Source organism: Capra hircus, chromosome 3, assembly GCF_001704415.2.
Source record: "Capra hircus breed San Clemente chromosome 3, ASM170441v1, whole genome shotgun sequence".
Taxonomy (NCBI): domain Eukaryota; kingdom Metazoa; phylum Chordata; class Mammalia; order Artiodactyla; family Bovidae; genus Capra; species Capra hircus.
In genome coordinates, this window is record NC_030810.1 from 42,463,722 (window position 1) to 42,487,657 (window position 23,936).

The 23,936-nt window shown below is 37.0% G+C and overlaps 1 protein-coding gene across 1 annotated transcript in view; it reads right to left on the reverse strand.

Annotated features, from left to right (window-relative positions):
• The window catches only part of WDR78 (WD repeat domain 78), a 93,988-nt gene that overhangs the window by 44,787 nt on the left and 25,265 nt on the right, over positions 1-23,936 (reverse strand). Inside the window, exons 5-6 of the mRNA XM_013962736.2 lie at positions 21,129-21,268; positions 8,035-8,190 (exon numbers count right to left, since the gene is read on the reverse strand). Of these exons, the coding sequence (XP_013818190.1) occupies positions 8,035-8,190; positions 21,129-21,268 (296 nt within the window). The remainder of the gene's footprint in view (positions 1-8,034; positions 8,191-21,128; positions 21,269-23,936) is intronic.

Genomic DNA, 23,936 nt, shown 5'->3' on the forward strand with positions numbered 1-23,936 from the left:
AATCAAAAGCTTTACAGGCAAGCAAAAGCTGAGAGAATTCAGCACCACCAAACCAGTTCTCCAACAAATGTGAAAGGATATTCTCTAGATAGGAAACATAAAAAGGGTGTATAAACTCAAACCCAAAACAATAAAGCAAATGGCAATGGATCATACTTATCAATAATTACCTTAAACATAAATGGGTTGAAAGCCCCAACCAAAAGACAAAGACTGGCTGAATGGATACAAAAACAAGACCCCTATATATGTTTCTACAAGAGACCCACCTCAAAACAGGGGACACATGCAGACTGAAAGTGAAGGGCTGGAAAAAATATTCCACACAAATATAGACAAAAGAAAGCACGAGTAGCAATACTCATATCAGATAAAATAGACTTTAAAACAAAGGCTGTGAAAAGAGACAAAGAAGGACACTACATAATGATCAAAGGATCAATCCAAGAAGAAGATATAACAACTATAAATATATATGCACCCAACATAGGAGCACTGCAATATATAAGACAGATGCTAACAAGTATGAAAGGGGAAATTAACAATAACACAATAATAGTGGGAGACTTTAATACCCAACTCACAGCTATGGATAGATCAACTAAACAGAAAATTAACAAGGAAACACAAACTTTAAATGATACAATAGACCAGTTAGACCTAATTGATATCTATAGGATATTTCACCCCAAAACAATGAATTTCACCTTTTTCTCAAGCACACATGGAACCTTCTCCAGGATAGATCACATCCTGGGCCATAAAATCTAACCTTGGTAAATTCAAAAAAATTGAAATTCCAAGCATCTTTTCTGACCACAATGCAGTAAGATTAGATCTCAATTACAGGAGAAAAACGATTAAAAATTCCAACATACGGAAGCTGAACAACACGCTGCTGAATAACCAACAAATCACAGAAGAAATCAAAAAAGAAATCAAAATATGCATAGAAATGAGTGAAAATGAAAACACAACAACCCAACACCTGTGGGACACTGTAAAAGCAGTGCTAAGGGGAAAGTTCATAGCAATACAGGCATACCTCAAGAAACAAGAAAAAAAATCAAATAAATAACCTAACTCTACACCTAAAGCAACTAGAAAAGGAAGAAATAAAGAACCCCAGGGTTAGTAGAAGGAAAGAAATCTTAAAAATTAGGGCAGAAATAAATGCAAAAGAAACAAAAGAGACCATAGCAAAAATCAACAAAGCCAAAAGCTGGTTCTTTGAAAGGATAAATAAAATTGACAAACCATTAGCCAGACTCATCAAGAAACAAAGGGATAAAAATCAAATCAATAAAATTAGAAATGAAAATGGAGAGATCACAACAGACAACACAGAAATACAAAGGATCATAAGAGACTACTATCAGCAATTATATGCCAATAAAATGGACAACGTGGAAGAAATGGACAAATTCTTAGAAAAGTACAACTTTCCAAAACTGAACCAGGAAGAAATAGAAAATCTTAACAGACCCATCACAAGCATGGAAATTGAAACTGTAATCAGAAATCTTCGAGCAAACAAAAGCCCAGATCCAGATGGCTTCACAGCTGAATTCTACCAAAAATTTAGAGAAGAGCTAACACCTATACTACTCAAACTCTTCCAGAAAATTGCAGAGGAAGGTAAACTTCCAAACTCATTCTATGAGGCCACCATCACCCTAATACCAAAACCTGACAAAGATGTCACAAAAAAAGAAAACTACAGGCCAGTATCACTGATGAACATAGATGCAAAAGTCCTTAACAAAATTCTAGCAATCAGAATCCAACAATACATTGAAAAGATCATACATCATGACCAAATGGGCTTTATCCCAGGGATGCAAGGATTCTTCAATATCTGCAAATCAATGTAATTCACCACATTAACAAATTGAAAAATAAAAGCCATATGATTATCTCAATAGATGCAGAAAGACCTTTGACAAAATCCAACATCCATTTATGATAAAAACTCTCCAGAAAGCAGGAATAGAAGGAACATACCTCAACATAATAAAAGCTATATATGACAAACCCACAGCAAACATTATCCTCAACGGTGAAAAATTAAAAGCATTTCCCCTAAAGTCAGGAACAAGACAAGGGTGCCCACTTTCACCACTACTATTCAACATAGTTTTGGGAGTTTTGGCCACAGCAATCAGAGCAGAAAAAGAAATAAAAGGAATCCAAATTGGAAAAGAAGAAGTAAAACTCTCACTGTTTGCAGATGACATGATCCTCTACGTAGAAAACCCTAATGACGCCACCAGAAAATTACTAGAGCTAATCAATAAATATAGGAAAGTTGCAGGATGTAAAATCAACACACAGAAATCCCTTGCATTCCTATACACTAATAATGAGAAAATAGAGAAATTAAGGAAACAATTTCATTCACCACTGCAACGAAAAGAATAAAACACTTAGGAATATATCTACCTAAAGAAACTAAAGACCTATATATAGAAAACCAAAACACACTGGTGAAAGAAATCAAAGAGGACACTAATAAATGGAGAAATATACCATGTTCATGGATCAGAAGAATCAATGTAGTGAAAATGAGTATATTACCCAAAGCAATCTATAGATTCAATGCAATCCCTATCAAGCTACCAATGGTATTTTTCACAGAGCTTGAACAAATAATTTCACAATTTGTATGGAAATACAAAAAGCCTCAAATAGCCAAAGCAATCTGGAGAAAGAAGAATGGAACTGGAGGAATCAACCTGTCTGACTTCAGGCTCTACTACAAAGCCACAGTCATCAAGACAGTATGGTACTGGCACAAAGACAGAAATATAGATCAATGGAACAAAACAGAAATCCCAGAGATAAATCCATGCACCTATGGACACCTTATCTTTGACAAAGGAGGCAAAAATATACAATAGAGAAAAGACAATCTCTTTAACAAATGGTCCTGGGAAAACTGGTCAACCACTTGTAAAAGAATGAAACTAGAACACTTTTTAACACCATACACAAAAATAAACTCAAAATGGATTAAAGATCTAAACGTAAGACCAGAAACCATAAAACTCCTAGAGGAGAACATAGGCAAAACACTCCGACATAAATCACAGCAGGATCCTCTATGACCCACCTCCCAGAATATTGGAAATAAAAGCAAAAATAAACAAATGGGACCTAATTAAAATTAAAAGCTTTTGCACAACAAAGGAAACTTTAAGCAAGGTGAAAAGACACCCTTCGGAATGGGAGAAAATAATAGCAAATGAAGCAACTGACAAACAACTAATCTCAAAAATATACAAGCAAGTCCTACAGCTCAATTCCAGAAAAATAAATGACCCAATCAAAAAATGGGCCAAAGAACTAAATAGATATTTCTCCAAAGAAGACATATAGATGGCTAACAAACACATGAAAAGATGCTCAACATCACTCATTATCAGAGAAAGGCAAATCAAAACCACAATGAGGTACCATTTCATGCCAGTCAGAATGGCTGTGATCCAAAAGTCTACAAGCAATAAATGCTGGAGAGGGTATGGAGAAAAGGGAACCCTCTTACACTGTTGGTGGGAATGCAAACTAGTACAGCCACTATGGAGAACAGTGTGGAGAGTCCTTAAAAAACTGGAAATAGAATTGTCTTATGACCCAGCAATCCCACTGCTGGGCATACACACCGAGGAAACCAGAACTGAAAGAGACACGTGTACCCAGTGTTCATCATGCACTGTTTATAATAGCCAGGACATGGAAGCAACCTAGATGTCCATCAGCAGATGAATAGATAAGAAAGCTGTGGTACATACACACAATGGAATATTACTCAGCCATTAAAAAGAATACATTTGAATCAGTTCTAATCAGGTGGATGAAACTAGAGCCTATTATACAGAATGAAGTAAGCCAGAAAGAAAAACACCAATATAGTATACTAACGCATATATATGGAATTTAGAAAGAGGGCAATGATAACCCTGTATGCGAGACAGCAAAAGAGACACAGATGTATAGAACACTCTTTTGGACTCTGTGGGAGAGGGAGAGGGTGGGATGATTTGGGAGAATGGCATTGAAACATGTATAATATCATATATGAAATGAATCGCCAGTCTAGGTTTGATGCAGGATACAGGATGCTTGGGGCTGGTGCACTGGGATGACCCAGAGGGATGGTACCAGAAGGGAGGTGGGAGGAGGGTTCAGGATGGGGAACACATGTACACCTGTTACGGATTCATGTTGATGTATGGCAAAACCGATACAATATTGTAAAGTAATTAGCCTCCAATTAAAATAAATAAAGTTAAATTAAGAAAAATTATCTGACAACAGATAAAATATATCTGACATAAAAAATATCTGACAAAAAATTCAACAGATGGGCTCAACAGCAAAACTGAAGGGACAGAGAACAGAATCAGTGAACTTGAAGAAAGAAAAATAGAAATTATCAAATCTGAAAACCAGAAAGAAAATAATTTGCAAAATAATAATAATTATTATATATATATATTAGTCAGAGCTCAAGTGGGGGTTGGGGGGAGGAACAGGCCAAAAGACTGAGCATTGCCAGGAGAATGCATTCAGGGCTCCAAGGCATTCCCTGTTGAGAGACCAAATTTTCAGCTTGATTAGTAAGGGTTTTTATTTGTCGGGAAGATGCCCTGGAGAAGGAAATGGCAACCCACTCCAGTATTCCTGCCTGGAGAATCCCATGGACAGAGGAGCTTGGTGGGCTACAGTCCATGGGTCGCAAAGAGTCGGACACGACTGAGCAACTTCACTTTCACTTTTACTTTATATATATATATATATATATATATATATATATATATATATATATATATATGAATGGAGGCCCAGAGACCTCTAACAAGATATATAAATTCACGTTATTGGGGAGAGGAGAAAAGGATGAAACCAAAAATGTACTTGAAGAAATAATAGCTGAATAATTTTTCCAAAATTTGGCAAAGAAAAACGTATAGAATTAAGAAACAGTGAATTCCAAAGAAGATAAACCTAAAGAAATTCACACCAAGATATACTATACTCAAGCTTCCGAAAACTGAAAACAAAACAAAAATATAGAAAGCACCAAGGAAAAAATACTTTCTTATATACAGAGGGAAATAAACTGAAAACCTTCTGCATAGCAAGGAAAACCATCAATAAAATGAAAAGACAACTTACTGAATGGGAGAAAATATTTGCAAACCATATATCTGATAAGGGGTTAATACAAAGAGCTCAAAGAACACAATAGCAAAAAAAAAAAAGAACATAAGCTAAAGAGACATTTTTCCCAAACGGCACATGAAATGTTTAACGTCACCAATTATCAGGGAAATGCAAGGCATTATGTTAAGTGGTCCTTTTCATCATGGGGGACCGGAATGCAAAAGTAGGAAGTCAAGAGATACCTGGATTCAGGCAAGCTTGGGCTTACAGTACAAAATGAAGCAGGGCAGAGGCTAACAGAGTCTCACCAAGAGAATGTACTGGTCATAGCAAACACCATCTTCCAACAACACAAGAGAAGACTATACATGGACATCACCAGATGGTCAATACTGAAATCAGATTGATTATACTTTTTGCAGCCCAAGATGGAGAAGTCAGCAAAAACAAGACCGGGAGCTGACTATGGCTCAGATCACGAACACCTTATTGCCAAATTCATACTTAAATTGAATAAAGTAGGGAAAACCACTAGGCTGTTCAGGTATGACCTAAATCAAATCCCTTGCATACAGTGGAAGTGAAAAGTAGATTCAAGAGATTAGATCTGATAGAGTACCTAAAGAACTATGAATGGAGGTTCATGACATTGTATAGAAGGCAGGGATCAAGACCATAACCAAGAAATAGAAATGCAAAGAGGCAAAATGGTTATCTGAGGAAGCCTTACAAATGGCTGAAAAAAGAAGAGAAGTGAAAAGAAAATGACAAAAGGAAAGATATACCAATCTGAGTGCAGAGTTCCAAAGAATAGCAAGGAGAGATAAGGAAGCCTTCCTCAGTGATCAATGCAAAGAAATGGAGGAAAACAATAGAATGGGAAAGACTAGAGATTCTTTCAAGAAAATTAGATACCAAGGGAACGTTTCATGCAAAGATGGGCACAATAAAGAACAGAAACAGTATGGACCTAACAGAAACAGAAGATATTAAGAAGAGGTGGAGAGAATACACAGAACTATACAAAAAATATCTTAATGACCCACGAAGGTGTGATCACTCAGCTAGAGCCAGACATCCTGGGATGCGAAGTCAAGTGGGCCTTAGGAAGCATCACTACGAACAAAGCTAGTGGAAGTTATGGAATTCCAGCTGAGCTATTTCAAATCCTAAAAGATGATGCTGTGAAAGTATTGCACTCAATATGCTAGCAAATTAGGAAAACTCAGCAGTAGCAACGGACTGGAAAAGGTCAGTTTTTTTTCAAGTTCCAAAGAAAGGCAATGCCAAAGAATGTTCAAATTGCCGCACAATTGCACTCATGTCACACATTGGCAGGTAACGCTCAAAATTCTCCAAGCTAGGCTTCAACAGGACGTGAATCGAGAACTCCCAGATGTTCAAGCTGGATTTAGAAAATGCAGGGGAAACCAGAGATTAAATTGCCAACATCTGTTGGATCATAGAAAAAGCAAGAGAATTCCAGAAAAACGTCTCCTTCTGCTTCATTGACTACACGAAAGTCTTTGAGTGTGTGGCTCACAATAAAATATAGAAAATTCTTAGAGATGGGAATACCAGACCACTTTATCTGCCTCCTGAGAAATCTGTATGCAGGTCAAGAAGCAACAGTTAGAATCAGCCATGGAACAATGGACTGGTTCTAAATTGGGAAAGGAGTTCGTCAAGGATGTATATTGTCACTCTGCTTATATAACCTATATGCAGATTACATCATGCGAAATGCCAGGCTGGATAAAGCACAAGCGGAATCAAGATTGCCAGGAGAAATAGCAATAACCTCAGGTATGCAGATGACGCCATTCTTATGGCAGAAAGTGAAGAGGAACTAAAGAGCCTCTTGATGAAGGTGAAAGAGAGAGGGAAAAAGCTGGTTTAAAATTCAACATTCAGAAAACTAAGATCATGGCATCCGGTCCCATCACTTCATGGCAAATAGATGGGGAAACAATGGAAACAGTGACAGGCTTTATTTTCTTGGGCTCCAAAATCACTGCAGATGGTGACTGCAGCCATGAAATTAAAACACACTTGCTCCTTGGAAGAAAAGCCATGACCAACCTAAACAGCAGAGACATTACTTTGCCAACAAAGGTCCGTCTAGTCAAAACTATAGTTTTTCTAGTAGTCATGTACAGATGTGAGAATTGAACCATAAAGAAGGCTGTACACGGTGAAGAATTGATGCTTTTGAAGTTTGGTGTTGGAGAAGACTCTTGAGAGTCCCTTGGACAGCAAGGAGATCAAACCAGTCAATCTTAAAAGAAATAAACCCTGAATATTCATTGGAAGGACTGATGCTGGAACTGAAGCTCCAATACTTAGGCCACCTGATGAGAAGAGCCGACTCATTAGAAATAAGACCCTGATGCTGGGAAAGTGTGAAGGCAGGAGAAGGGGATGACAGAGGATGAGATGGTTGGATGGCATCACTGACTTAATGGACATGAGTTTGAGCAAGCCCCGGGAGATGGTAAAGGACAGGGAAGCCTGGTGTGCTGTAGCCCATGGGGTTGCAAAGAGTTGGACACAACTGAGCAACTGATGTTAAGTGAAATAAACAGAGAAAGAAAGACAAAGACTGTATGATTTCACTTATATGCAGAATATAAAAAATAAAAACAAAACTCATAAACAAATTGATGGCTATTAGAGGGGAAGGAGGTTGAGGGGTAGGTGAAATGGCTAGAGAGGGAAGTTTGTAGAGTGACAGTAACTAGACTTATTGTGGTCATCACTTTGTAGTGTACACAAAGATCAAATTATTATGTTGCATGCTTGAAACTAATATAATGTTATAATTCAATTATCCCAATTTTTTAAAAACTGAAATAAATGAAATCTTACTTTTTTCTAAATTACTCCCCTGCACTGTTTGTTCCCAGTCTTTTGAAGGTACACTTGCTTTACTACTTGAGTTAATCATAGATCGTTTTGATGGTAAAGATGAAAGCTCCATAGCATTGTAAGAATCATACAAATCCCAAGCCGTGGACATTATACCTAAATAAAGAAAAGGAAGGTAAACATTACTTTAAAGCAAATTATAATATTTTAGCTTATACATAGCTACCTAAAGCAAAATCTAAGGTAAGAATATCAATTGTTCAGGGAAAAAACATTATTGTTTTACAACAATGGCAAGAAATAGTTAATGATGGCCATGGATTATAGCTTGCCAGGCTCCTCTGTCCATGGCATTCTCCACGTCAGAAAACTGGAGTGGGTAGCCATTCCCTTCTTCAGGGGATCTTCCCAATCCAGGGATCAAGCCCAGGTCTCCAGCATTGCAGGCAGACTCTGTACCATCTGAGCCACCAGGGAAGCCCCAATTTTAGTTTAGGTAACATCATTACATTTGTTCATTGGACAAAATTTAATTAACCTAAGAAACAGAAAACCTAGGAAATAGATATTATGTACATGCCATAATTATGTACAAGTTAGAATAATAAATCATGATTGTGACTTCCTAATTCTATACTATCATACACTATTGAAATCTTATTTTAGCTACTATCAGAAAAATGGTATTCCTAACTATACCTAAGTTTTGAGTATTTCTGAGTGTAAGATTGTGTAAATAGTTTTTTAAAGTTTTAAAATATTGTTTCTATCTACTGGTTTAATTCAGACTATATTAGCCATATAACATTTATAGAAAGATAATTTTATTTTAGCCAAGTAAAACGACATGATTACTGTAAAAGAAATGGTAAATAACACTTACATTTCCATAACCTAGAAACAACTGGTAACATTTTCATGCATGTCCTTCCAGATTGATATAAATATATATGTTAACACATGAACAAATACACATGCATTTTTAAATTAAAATGATCTCATATCACACATACTTCTTAAAAGAGTTTTTACTATAGTATATAATAAACATAGAAAACAAACTGTCTCTATGAAATGTACCAAGTTTTAGAATTTAATTGTATTTTAAAAAGTTAGCCAGGAACACTAATACATTCATTGAATTATCCATTTATTTGAAATGCAACTTCTATAATAAAGTATTGTATGTGGACTGTTAGGTAGGAAAATTTTGTCAGTTTTTCTGAATCTTTACAGAGGTAACTTCAGCTAAATTGACATTTCTGGCTTCTCTATGTCCCTCATTCACACATTACCAGGCAAAGAGAAATGACTAATCCTACAGGAAAGTTTAGGAGATGGAATTACAACTTTGCCACTTCTGGATTCTTTTGTTAAGTCTGCTCATTTGCAGAAAGCATGCATTCTCATCTGTTCTCACCCATGCAAAGAAGGTCTGCACTTTCTAGCTGTGCCAATTATTGTTGGTAAGATCTATTCGGAAGGGAAGAAATAGCAAGTCCACTCAGCTGTGGATGAAAGGCTACATGTTTCAATTAACTTCATCAGTAGTAAAGGCACTTTAAAAAATTTTCCATCTCTTCTATTGATCCATAGTCTCAATATTTACTTGATTTTCATCAAATTCTTTAGTATAAACTGTAGCATTGGTTTTAAAAATTCCAACTGGAGTATAGTTGATTTACAATGTTGTGTTAGTCTCAGGTGTATAGCAAAGTGAATCAGTTATATACATACATATATCCACTCTTTTATATTCTTTCCCCATATAGGCCATTAGGGAGTACTGATTAGAATTCCCTGTGCTAACTAAGAAAAAAGTACTAATATCATATGTGAAAGAGAGGATGTCCCTGCTGATTCCATGAACATTAAAAGATAACAAAGGAACACTATGAACAACTCTATTCCAATAGATTTGACAATCTTGATGAAACTGACCAATTCCTTGAAAGACACAATCTGCCAAAACTCACACAACAAAGAACAGACAATCTGTATAGCCCTATCTCAATTAAGGAAACGGAGTCATAATTAATAATCTTCCAAAACTAAAAGCACTGGGCTCAGATACAGGGATTGAATTCTACTAATTTAATTTAAGGAGAAAATTGCACCAATTCCCTGTAACATCTTTCAGAAGATAGAAATAGAGGGAATACTTAACTCGTACTTTGAGGCCAGCATTACTCTAATACCAAAAACAGACCATAAGAAAGGAAAATGGCAGACCAACAACTTTCATGAACATAGATACAAGAATCCTCTACAAAATATTAGCAATCAAATCCAACAATATATAAAGAGAATTACACACCGCAACTAAGTGGAGTTTCTCCCAGATATGCAAAACTAGTTCAACACTGGAAAACTGATTGATGTAATCCATAATATCAGGCCAAAGAAGAAAAGTGACTTGATCATATCAACAAATTCAGAAAAGGCATTTGGCAAAATCCAACACTCATTCATGATAAAAACTCGCAGTAAACTAGGAATAGAAGTGGAACTTCCTCAACTTGATAAAGAACACCTACAAAACCCAATGAGTTTCTTCTAGAAACTAGAAAATATTTCACTAACATCAGGACAAGACAAAGATGTCTCCTCTTACCACTCCTTTCAACATCATACTGGAAGTCCAAGCTAATGCAGTAAGATAAGAAAAAGTAAATGCTAATAAAAGAAATACAGAATGGAAAGGAATAAATAAACTGTTTTTGAACTCAGATGACATAATTATCTATATAGAAAACCTAAAAGAATTAACAAAAAGACTACTGAATTACTAAGTGATTACAGCAAAGTTTCAGGGTACAAGGTTAACACTATACAAAAATCAATCTCTTTGCTATATATTAACAATGAACAAAGGAATCTGAAATTTGAAACACTACGATCTACATTAGCACCCAAAAGTGAAGCAGGAATAAGTCTAACAAAATATGTACAAAATGTATTATAAGGAAGACTACAAAACTCTGATGAACAAAATTAAAGAATGAAATAAATGGAGAGATATTCCATGTTTACTGATAGCATGACAACTCAGCATTGTCATGATGCCTGTCCTGCCCAAATTGATCTATAGATTCAGAGCAATTTCAATCAAATCTAAGCCAGTTACTTTGTGCATATCAACAAACAGATTCTAGGGGAGACTTTCAAGATGGTGGAGGAGTAAGACATGGAGATCATCTTCCTCCCCACAAATACATCAAAAATACTTCTGCATGTGGAACAACTCCTACAGAACACCTACTAAATGCTGGCAGAAGACCTCATGCTTCCAGAAAGAAACCAACACAACATTGTACAGCAGTTTTCCGCCAATTAAAAAAGAAGTGAACTGACAGAAAGGAACTGATTCTAAAGTTTACCTAAAGGGACAAAAGACCCAGAAAAGCCAGCACAATATTGAAGACAAAGAAGAAGATAGGAGCAGTGACACTACTCAACCTGAAGACTTACTACACTGCTACAGCAATCAAGATAATGTGCACGGAACAGAACAGAGAGCTCAGAAATACACTGGCATTAACATAGTCAGCTAATCTCTGTCAAAGGAACAAAAATAGATGAAGCAAAGATAGTCTTTTCAACAAATGGTGCTGGAACAAACTGGACATCCAAGCACCAAAAAAAAAAAAATTAATCTAGATACAGATCTTACATCCTTCAGGAAAATTAACCAAAAACTTGTTTTAAAACTAAAAGTAAAAGGCAAAACTAGAAAACTCATAGAAGAAAATATAGGCAAAAATTTAGATGACCTTGAGGATGGCAATGACTTTTTAGGAACAACAGCAAAAGCACAATCTATTAAGCAATAATTGATAATGTGGGTTTCATTAAAATTAAAAATCTATGCTCTGTAAAAGGAAATGTCACAAGAATAGCAAGACAAGCCACACACTGGAAGAGAACATTTGCTAAAGATACAGTTGAAAAAGGACTTTTGTCCAAAATGTACAAATATCTTTTGATCCTTAACAATAAGAAAACAAACAACCAAATTTTAAAATGGGACAAAGAACCTAATAGATACCTCATAAAAAAAAAAAAAGACATACAGGTGGCAAGTAAGTATATGAAAATATACTCCTCATCATATGTCATCATGGGAAAATAAGTTAAAACAAAAATGAGAGGAATTCCCTGTGGTCCAGTGGTTGTGACTTGGCACTTTCACTGCTGGAATCAGGGTTTGATTCCTAATCGGTGAACTAGAATTCCCCAAGCCACAGAGTATAGCCAACCCCCACCCAAACAAACTAAAATAAGTTACCACTGCACACTACTAGAATGGTCAAAATTTGGAATACTGACAACACGAAATGCTAGTGAGAATGTGAAACCAAAGAAACTCTCCATCACTGCTGGTGGGAATGAAAATGGTATGATCACTTTAGAAGGCAGTGTGGCTATTTAAAAATAAAAATAAAAATACTGTTTCCATACAATCCAATAATCACATTCTTCAATATTTACCCAAAGGACTTTAAAACCTATGTATACACAAAAACTTGCACATAGATATTTATACCAGCCTTATTGATAATTGCCAAAACTTGAAACAATCAAGATGCCTTTCCGTAGGCAAATGAATAAATTAACTGTTGGTACATCCAGATAAAGGATAAATAAGAATCTGGCTACCTATGGTTTTACAAGCCTTCTATGAGGGAGGAGAGGATTTCAAGGAGTCTCTGTGTATAGCATTCAGTATGCATTGGGGTTTTTGTTTGTTTGGGGTTTTGTTTTGTAGTTTTTTGTTTGGTTTTGTGTAAGTACCCATTGTATAGTCAGAGCTATGGTTTTTCCAGTAGTCATGTATAGATGTGAGAGTTGGACCATAAAGAAGGCTGAGAGCCAAAGAATTGAAGCTTTTGAAACTGTGGAGCTGGAGAAGACTCTTGAGAGTCCCCTGGACTGCAAGGAGATCAAACTAGTTAATCCTAAAGGAAATCCACCCTGAATATTCATTGGCAGGACTGATGCTGAAGCTGAAGGTCCAATATTTTGGCCACCTGGTACATAGAGCTGACTCATTGGAAAAGACTCTGATGCTGGGAAAGATTGAGGGTAGGAGGAGAAAGGGGTGACAGAGGATGTTTTTTACAAAGCATCACTGACTCAATGGACATGAATTTGAGCAAACTCCAGGAGACAGTGAAGGACAGGGAAGCCTGGCATGGTCCTGTTCATGGGGTCACAAAGAATGGCTCAGTGACTGAACAACAACAACAACCCATGTCTTGATCTGTGCCTGGTATTCTCCATCTAAAGAGCCTCTATTTTGTCCTCTCCAGAGTAGAAATTTTTGACATTTTCCAGGGTAGAAGATGGAAAGTTTCTCAGAGAAGGTACTTTATCCCTTTTGTGACTGAATTATATTTCATTATATGTATTTACGAGTCTTCCTGATAGCTCAGTTGGTAAAGAATCTGCCTGCAATGCAGGAGACCCTGGTTCAATTCCTGAGTCAGGAAGATCCACTGGAGAAGGGATACGCTACCCACTCCAGTATTCTGGCCTGGAGAATTCCAGGGACTGTGTAGTCCAAGGGGTCACAGAGTCGAACATGACTGAGCGACTTTCACTCACTTCACATATTTATTTACACACTTTGTCTGTTCATTCATTCACTGGTTGACATTTCAGTTGTTTCTACTTTTTGACTGTGGTAAATATTGCTTCCAAAAACATGTATGTACATGTATTTGAGTACTTATTTTCAATTCTATGAGGTATATACCTAGGAGTGGAACTGCTGAGTCATAAGGAAAGTCTTTCTCATTATCTGAGGAATTACCAAACTGTTTTCCAGAACAGCTGCACCATTTTACATTCCCAGCAGCACTGTATGGGAGTTTCAGTTTATCAACTTCTTTGTCAACACTTGTCCTCTGGTTTGTTCTTTTTAATTATAGTTGTTTAATGTGGGAGAATCAGCAACTCATTGTGGTCTTGACTGTATTCTCTAATGACTAATGGTGTTTAACATATTTTCTTCTGCTTGTTGGTCATTTGTTTTCTTCCTTTGGATAACAAGTTCAAGTCTTATGCCCACTGTTTTATTGTGTTGTCTTCTGGTTCTTGGATTATAAATGTTCCTTATATAGTCTGGATACTAGACCTCAAGAGAAATAGGATTTGCAAACATCTTCTCCCATCATGTAAGTTGTCTTTTCACTTTTTGGATAGCTATTTGATGGACAAAGCTTTTATTTTTGATGCAGCTCAGTATTTTTTCTTTTGTTCACCATGATTCTAGTGTCATATCTAAGAATCTACTGTCAAGGCAAAGGTAAAAATATCTACCTCAATTTTTTCTAAGAGTTTTATAATTTTGGCTCTTATCCCACATCCAAGGGCAAAGGAGAAGCCCCAGCAAGACAGTAGGAGGGGCAAAATCGCATATAGAATCAAACTGTATACTTGCCAGAGACACTCAGAGGGCTCAAACAAACCTTGTGCACACCAGGACCAGAGACCCTACAGAGACTGAGACAGAACTGTGTTTGAGTGTCTCTTGCATAGGTACAGGTCAGCAGTACACTGCTGCAGGAGTTACGGGTGCAGTAGACCTGGGTATGGCATCAGTCCTCTTGGAGGAGGTCGCCATTAACCCCACCACAGAGCTGCCAGAACTTACACAAGAATGGGGAAACAGGCTCTTGGAGGGCACAAACAAAACCTTGTTTGTACCAGGACCCAGGAAAAGGGAGCAGTGACCCCACCAGAGACTGACCAAGAGTTGCCCATGAGTGTCCAAGAGTCTCTGGTGGAGGCATGGGTTGGTGGCGGCCTGCTGCAGGGTTGGGGCACTGAGTGCAACAGTGTGAGCATGGGAACTTTTGAAGGAGGTCACAATTATCTTCATCACCTCCACCATAGTTTGGCCTCAGGTCAAATAACAGGGAGGGAACACAGCCCCGCCTATCAACAGAAAATTGGATTGAAGATTTACTGAGCATGGCCCCTCCCATCAGAACAAGACCCAGTTTCCCCCTCAGTCAGTCTCTCCCATCAGGAAACTTCCATAAGCCTTTTATCCTTCTCCCATCACTTGATGGCAAATAAATGGGGAAATAGTGGAAATAGTGGTTGACTTTATTTTGGGGGGCTCCAAAATCACTGCAGATAGTGACTGCAGCCATGAAATTAAAAGACACTTCTTGGAAGAAAAGTTACGACCAACCTAGATAGCATTTTAGAAAGCAGAGTCATTACTTTGTCAACAAAGGTCAGTCCAGTCAAGGCTATGGTTTTTCCAGTAGTCACGTATGGATGTGAGAGTTGGACTATAAAGAAAGCTGAGCGCAGAAGAATTGATACTTTTGAACTGTGGTGTTGGAGAAGACTCTTAAGAGAGTCCCTTGGACTGCAAGGAGATCCAATCAGTCCATCCTAAAGGAAATCAGTCCTGGGTGTTCATTGGAAGTACTGATGTTGAAGCTGAGGCTCCAATACTTTGGCCACCTGATGCAAAGAGCTGACTCATTTGAAAAGACCCTGATGTTGGGAAAGATTTAAGGCAGGAGGAGGAGAAGGGGATGACAGGTTGAGATGGTTAGATGGCATCACTGACTAAATGGTCATGAGTTTGGGTAAACTCCAGGAGTTGATGATGGACAGGGAGGCCTGGCGTGCTGTGGTTTACGGGGTTGCAGAGAGTCAGACACGACTGAGTGACTGAACTGACTGACTGATCAGAGGGTAGAAAAATGAAAACCAGAATCACAGAAAACTAACCAATCTGATCACATGGACCACAGCCTTGTCTAACTCAATGAAACTATGAGCCATGCCATGTAGGGCCACCCAAGATGGACAGGTCATGTTGGAGAGTTATGACAAAACATGGTCCACTGGAGAAGGGAATGGCAAACTACTTCACTATTGTTGCCTTGAGAACCTCATGAACAGTATGAAAAAGCAAAAAGATAAGACACTGAAAGATGAACTCCCCAGGTCAGAAGGTGCCCAATATGCTACTGGAGATCAGTGGAGAAATAACCCCAGAAAGAATGAAGAGACAGAGCCAGAGCAAAAACACCCAATTGTGGATGTGACTGGTGATGGAAATAAAGTCCAAGGCTGTAAAGAACAGTGTTGCATAGGAACTGGTAATGTTAAGTCCATGAATCAAGGCAAATTGGAAGTGGTCAAACAGGAGTTGGCAAGAGTGAAGATCAACATTTTAGGAATCAGCAAACTAAAATGGACTGGAATGGGTGAATTTAACTCAGATGACTGTTATTATCTACTACTGTGGGCAAGAATCCCTTATAAGAAATGGAGTAGCCATCATAGTCAACAAAAGAGTCCGAAATGCAGTACATGGATGCAATCTCAAAAACAACAGAATGATCTTTGTTTGTTTCCAAGTCAAACCATTCAATGTCACAGTAGTCTAAGACTATGCCCCGACCAGTAATGCTGAAGAAGCTGACATTGAATGGTTCTATGAAGACCTACAAGACCTTCTAGAAATAACACCCCCAAAAGATGTCTTTTTCATTATATGGGACTGGAATGCAAAAATAGGAAGAGATAGCCAGAGTAACAAGCAAATTTGGCCTTGGAGTACAGAATGAAGCAGGGAAAAGGCTAATAGCATTTTGCCAAGAAAACGCACTGGTCATAACAAACACCATCTTCCAACAACACAAGAGAAGATTCTACATGTGGACATCACCAGATGGTCAATAGTGAAATCAGACTGATTACATTCTTTGCAGTCAAAGATGGAGAAGCTCTATACAGTCAGCAAAAAAAAGACCAGGAGCTGACTGTGGTTCAGATCATGAACTCCTTATTGCCAAATTCAGACTGAAATTGAATAAAGTAGGGAAAACCAGTAGGCCATTCAGGTATGACCTAAATCAAATCCCTTACAATTATACAGTGCAAGTGACAAATAGATTCAAGACATTAGATCTGATAGCATGCCTGAAGAACTATGGATGGAGGTTCATGACACTGTACAGGAGGTAGGGATCAAGACCATCCCCAAGAAAAAGAAATGCAAAAAGGCAAAATGGTTGTCTCAGGGGGCCTTAAAAATAGCTGTTAAAATAAGAGAAGTGAAAGGCAAAGAAGAAAAGGAAAGATATACCCATTTGAATGCAGAGTTTCAAAGAATAGAAAGGAGAGATAAGAAAGCATTCCTCAGTGACTAATGCAAAGAAATAGAGGAAAACAATAGAATGGGAAAGACTAGAGATCTCTTCAAGAAAATTAGAGATACCAAAGGAACATTTCATGCAAAGATGGGCTCAATAAAGAAGAGAAACAGTATGAACCTGACATATGCAGAAGATATTAAGAAGAGGTGGCAATTGAATGGTTCTACGAAGAACTATAAAAAAAGATCTTCATGACCCAGGTAATCATGAGGCTGTGACTAGAACCAGACATCCTGGAATGTGAAGTCAAGTGGGCCTTAGGAAGCATCAATACAAACAAAGCTAGTGAGGCGATGGAATTCCAGTTGAGCTATTTAAAATCCTAAAAGATGATGCTGTGAAAGTGCTGCACTCAATATGTCAGCAAATTTGGAAAACTCAGCAGTGGCCACAGGATTGGAAAAGGTCAGCATTCATTCAAAACCCAAAGAAAGGCAACGCCAAAGAATGCTCAAACTACCACACAATTGCACTCACATGCTAGCAAAGTAATGCTCAAAATTCTCCAAGCCAGGCTACAACAGTACATAAACCCTGAACTTCCAGATGTTCAATCTGAATTTAGAAAAGGCAGAGGAACCAGAGATCAAATTGCCAACATCCATTGGAACATCAAAAAACTGAGAGAGTTACAGAAAAACATCTATTTCTGCTTTATTGACTATGCCAAAGCCTTTGACTGTGAGGACTACAGCAAATCATGGAAAATTCTTCAAGAGATGGGAATACCAAACTACCTGAACTGCCTCCTGAGAAATCTGTATGCAAATCAAGAAGCAACAGTTAGAATTGGACATGGAACAACAGACTGGTTCCAAATTGGGAATGGAGTACGTCAAGACTGTATATTATCACCCTGCTTATTTAACGTATACAGAGTACATCATAAGAAATGTTGCACTGGATGAAGCACAATCTACAATCAAGATTGCTGGGAGAAATATCAATAACCTCAGATATGCAGATGACACCACTCTTATGGCAGAAAGTGAAGAAGAACTAAAGAACCTCTTGATGACAGTGAAAGAGGAGAATGAAAAAGTTGGCTTAAAACTCAACATTGAGAAAACTAAGATCATGGCATCTGGTCCCATCACTTCATGGGAAATAGATGGGGAAACAATGGAAACAGTGACAGACTTTATTTTTGTGGGGCCCCAAAATGACTGCAGATGGTGACTGCACCATGAAATTAAAAGACACTTGCTCCTTGGAAGGGAAGTTATGACCAACCTAGACAGCATATTAAAAAGCAGAGACATTACTTTGCCAACAAAGGTCTGTCTAGTCAAGGCTATGGTTTTTCCAGCGGTCATGTATGGATGTGAGAGTTGGACTATAAACAAAGCTGATCGCTGAAGAATTGATGCTTTTGAACTGTGGTGTTGGAGAAGACTCTTGAGAATCCCTTGGACAGCAAGGAGATCCAACCAGTCCATCCTAAAGGAGATCAGTCCTGGGTGTTCATTAGAAGGACTGATGTTGAAGCTGAAACTCCAATACTTTGGCCAGCTGATGGGAAGAACTGACTCATTTAAAAAGACCGTGATGATGGGAAAGACTGAAGTCAGGAGGAGAAGGGGACAACAGAGGATGAGATAGTTGGATGGCCTCACCAACTTGATGGACATGAGTTTGAGTAAGCTCCAGGATCTAGTGATGGACAGGGACACCTGGTGTGCTGCAGTCCACGGGGTCACAAAAAGTGGGACACAACTAAGTGACTAAACTTAACTGAACATTTTTGAGGTAATTTTTGCATATGATATGAGGTCTGAACCCAACTTTATTCTTTCACATGTGGCTATCTAGTTGCCCCAGCACCAGCTGATGGTCTTGGCACCTTCATTAAAAATCACTTAACTATATATCTGAGGGTTTATTTCTGGGACCCCTATTCTATTCTTCTGGTTTATATATCTATCTATTTGCTGGCACAACCTATTTTGATCATAACTTTATAGCAAGTTTTTAAACCAGGAAGTATGAGGTCTCTAACTCTGTTCTTTTTCAAGATTATTTTTGCTACTTGGGGATCCCTTGATATTCCCTTGATAAATTTTAGGATTTTTTTTTTCTGTTGTCACAAGAAAGTCTTTGGGGGTACTTCCCTGGCAGTCCTGTGGTTAAGACTCTGTGCTTCCACTATAGGGGGGTGCAGGTTCATCCCTGGTCAGGGAACTAAGATCCCACCTGGCTTACAGCATGATCAAGAAGTGAAAATAAAAAAAAAAAATTTCAAAGTCTTTGGTATTATTCTGGGTGGTATTCACATCTTAATAACCTTAAGTCAATTCATAAATACAGAATGTATTCCCATTTACTTAGGTATCATTTAAAATTTTCAGCAATATTTTATAGTTATCAGTGTACAAGTTTTTCATCTCCTTAATTATATTTATTGTCATATTTTATTATTTTGATGTTATTAGAAACACAATTACTTTCTTAATTTCCTTTTTGGAGTAGTATGCTACTATGTAGTAGTAGGTAGTATGTAGAAATACACATGAATTTTGTGTGTTAATTTTATATCACGCAACTTTTCTTTTTATTGTAACTATATGTTTATTTAACATCCATGTTAATAAACATGTTAAATGTTAAAATAAACATTTTATTTAAAATGTTTATACATTAAATAAACCTGTTGTGGTAATCATTTCACAATACATGTAAATCAAACCATCATGTTGTACTTATACATTGATGCATATCGATTATTTCTCAATAAAACTGGAAAAAACAGTCTCTTGTTAGAAAACACATAGATGGATCATGGTTTTTTCTCACAGTTTTTTTGATGTTTCCTGTCTTTTTTAAATCCACCCTGCCAACTTTTACTCTTTAATTGGAGTCTTTAATTCACTTATTTAAAGTAATTATTGTTTAGGAAGGACCTCTGATGCTTTTAATTTGTCTTCTTTATGTCATACACTTTCTTTATTCTTTAAATCCTCCATAATTGTCTTCTTTTATGTTTGATATTTTTTATAGTGTATCATTCTTATTTCTAGTTTTCTTTTCTGTAATTTTTAAGTTATTTCTTGGTGATTGCCTTGGGGATTAAAATTAATTTCTTAAAATTTTAACAATCTACTTTAAAATAATACTACCTTACTTCCATGATATAAACCACTTCTATACAGCTAAATCCCATCCACTTTAAGTTGATGTCATAAATTATATCTTTAAACTTTGTATGCCTAGTAGCATAGATTTAGAATTATTATTTAATGCATTTATTTTAAATCACATTGCAAAAATACAGGAGTTACAAATCAAAATTACAATACTGGCTTTTGTATTTACCTATGTAGCTACCTTATCAGTGTTCTTTATTTCTTTCTATGTCTTTGAGTTACTTTCTAATAGTGATGAGCATAATATATTCTTTCTGAATTAGGCAAGGAAAGACAAATGCCTTGAGTCAATATTCCAGGAAGCTCCTAGACACATCAAAACATACATGCCAAATTCTTTGAGAATAAGGTCTGCTCTGTTCCTTCTAGAACCAAGCGCCAGGGTCTCACACTAGGAAGGCACGCTTCTGTCTTTAAGACCACCACTGTATCCGGGAGGGGAGTGGGACAAGAGAAAATAAAGATGCCACAAATCTGTCCTTAATATGTGAAGAGTACAAAATTCCATGATATAGTTTGTATAAAAATCAAGATTGATAATTATGCTATTCCAGTCTTCTGAATCTGTATTTATTACTTATTAACTAAACTGTCAAATTTTGAAAGTTGTAGATCACAGGACCCAGCTATTGTTGTGATTTGGCCAAATCATTTCATTTTGCCTTATACACTTTATTATAATAGTTGTTAATCAACAGACCCAATGGATGTATATTAAAATATGGTAATTTACCAAGCAGAATATAACAAAAATTACCTTTGTCTTCTTTCAAGATTTTATCACATTGAACGTCTTTATTCTTTGGTGCTCCATTAATTGTCTGCATCATCCTTTCTACGTATAAATCATTGCCCAATCTATTTCGACAAAGAGTCTCATAGTTCTTGTTTCTCTGGCTATAAAAAAAATAATATATACTCAACTTACTAATAAAAATTAGTTTTTGCCACACATATCTTTTTATATTATACTTTGTCTAAAAATTACATTATTTAATGTAGATTGCACTAAAAAGTGAACAATCAAAAAGTGAATCAAAAAGTGAACAATCAAAAATCTTGGAAAAGACTGCATTAAACTGCCTCCAAAGGACTCTTTTACACTATACTCTCCAACATCCCTACAACTTTGAGTACCCAACAATAGTGCAATAGGCCTTGCACCATTTCTACATAGGTTTTATGAACTTTGATACAGACACTCAAAAAAACCACAAATTTCTCTCAAAGTACTACTTTTGTGTCATTCCATAATATGTATTGCATGTGTGTGTGTGTGCTCAGTTGTGCCAAACTCTTTGCAATCCCATGGACTGTTGCCTACCAGGCTCCTCTGTCCATGGGATTCTGCAGGCAAGAATACTGGAGTGGACTGCCATTTCTTTCTCTGGGGTTCTTCCTGATCCAGGGATCAAATCCGGGTCTCTTGCATCGCTTGCTTTGGCAGGTGGATTCTTTACCACTAGCATGGCCTGGGAAGCCCTGTACTATGTATTATTTTCATAATTATTTAGTTCTGAGTATTTCTTTGATTTCCATTATGATTTCTCCTTTGGTTCATGAGGAATTTACAAAATGCACTTTTTAACTTTCAAAAGGGTATGTGAATATGTCTCCATGTTTTAGTTGAGATTTATGCTATTAATTTTTAACTTCATTCCACTGTGGTCAGAGAATTTGTCAAGTATCACTTCTTTGAAATTTTTGAAACCTTGCTTCATGGCCTTGTACATAGGTGAGTTGTATAACATTCCATGTGTGCTTGAAAAGAGTGTGTGTCCTCTAATTGTTGAATTCAGAGTTCTATATATTACCATTAAACTATGGTTTTGGTTCAAATTTTCTATAACTATACTAATTTATCTGATTGACTTATCAATAATTAAGAGAAGCATGTTTATATCTCTTATTTTAATACTTGTCAACTTTCCAATTTTTGCCTCATATATTAAGAGGTTATTTTATTAGAAGTTTCATGTTTAGAATTATTATACCTTCTTTATCATTATGAAGTGACTCTATCTCTAATAATGCTATTGGTTTGTTTCTCTGTAGATGATATGTTCTTTAGTGTTTTCTTCTGCTTTTAAAATCTTTGGGGGATTATCTTAGTGGTTCAGTGGCTAAGAATGCACCTTCCAATGCAGCAGACATCGTTCAGTCTCTGGTCAGGGAAATAAGATCCCACATGCTGCAGGGCAATGACGTCAGTGCAGCATTGCTGCAGCACCTGTGTGCTGCAACTGGTGAAGGCTGCATGGTGCAGCTACTGAGTCCACGTGCTCTAGAGGCCCTGTGCCACAAGGCAGCCCAGTGCCGCAACAGAGAGCCCATGTGCTGCAGCAAAGACCCAGAGTAGACAAAAAAAATTTTTTCTTTTAATATTTGGTATTTTGGAGTACAATGTATCCATGTGCGTGTGTGTATTTCTTTTTTAAAATTTATTCCTATTTCTGTGGAATGGTGTTTTTCAACAGTTTGGGGAAATCTTTGCTGTCTTTGAATAGCACCTCTCTTCCATTCTTTGCATTCTGCCCTTTTGGAAATGATTAGGTGTACGTTAGACCTTTAGCCTATTATCAATAACTGTTTAATTTCTCTCTGATGCTTTAGGTATCATTTTTCTCTCCAAGATTTTGTATAACTTAGATCTAAATTTTGATTTATTAAATATCTATTCAATTATGTCTCATTTAAATTTAAATGCTTACTTTTTAAAAACAAAAGATTAAAGCTTTGCTTACTTTTTAATTTTAACAACTATACAAACTAAACTGATTCACGTTGAAGTGAAGTGAAGTGAAGTCGCTCAGTTGTGTCTGACTCTTTGCGACCCCATGGACTGTAGCCTACCAGGCTCCTCCCTCCATGGGATTCTCCAGGCAAGAATACTGGAGTGGGTTGCCATTTCCTTCTCCAGGGGATCTTCCCGACCCAGGGATCGAACCCGGGTCTCCCACATTGCAGGTAGATGCTTTAACCTCTGAGCCACCATGTATGGCAAAACCAATACAATATTGTAAAGTAAAATAAAATAAAATAAAATCTGAAAAAAAATTCTTTTAAAATGTTTTTGCAATTACCAGTCATCATTTTAATAGTTTCTTAGGGTTAATGATGTTTTAACTCTATCTTATTTTTATTATAATTTTTTTCATTATTTTTGACTGTGCTAGATCTTCATTGTTGTGTGTGGGCTTTCTCTAGCTGCAGCAAGCGGGAGCTACTCTCTAGCTGCAGTGTGCAGGTTTCTCATTGCAGTGGCTTCTCTTGTTGTGGAGCACAGGCTCTAAGGTGAGCAAGGTCCAGCAGTTGTGGTGCTCAGGCTCAGTAGTTGCAGCACAGGGGCCTACTTGCTCTGAGGTGTGTCGGACAGAACCAGTGCCCCCTACATCATAAGGTGGACTACTCTCAACTACTGTAACACCAGATAAGCCCCTTAACTCTTTTATTTAAATATTTCACATATATTTTATACTTTATATTTGGTAACATCATTATCTATAGTCCTCAGGATCTAGATCCAGGATTTCCTATTTTTTTTAACTTCTCACCCATAATGTCT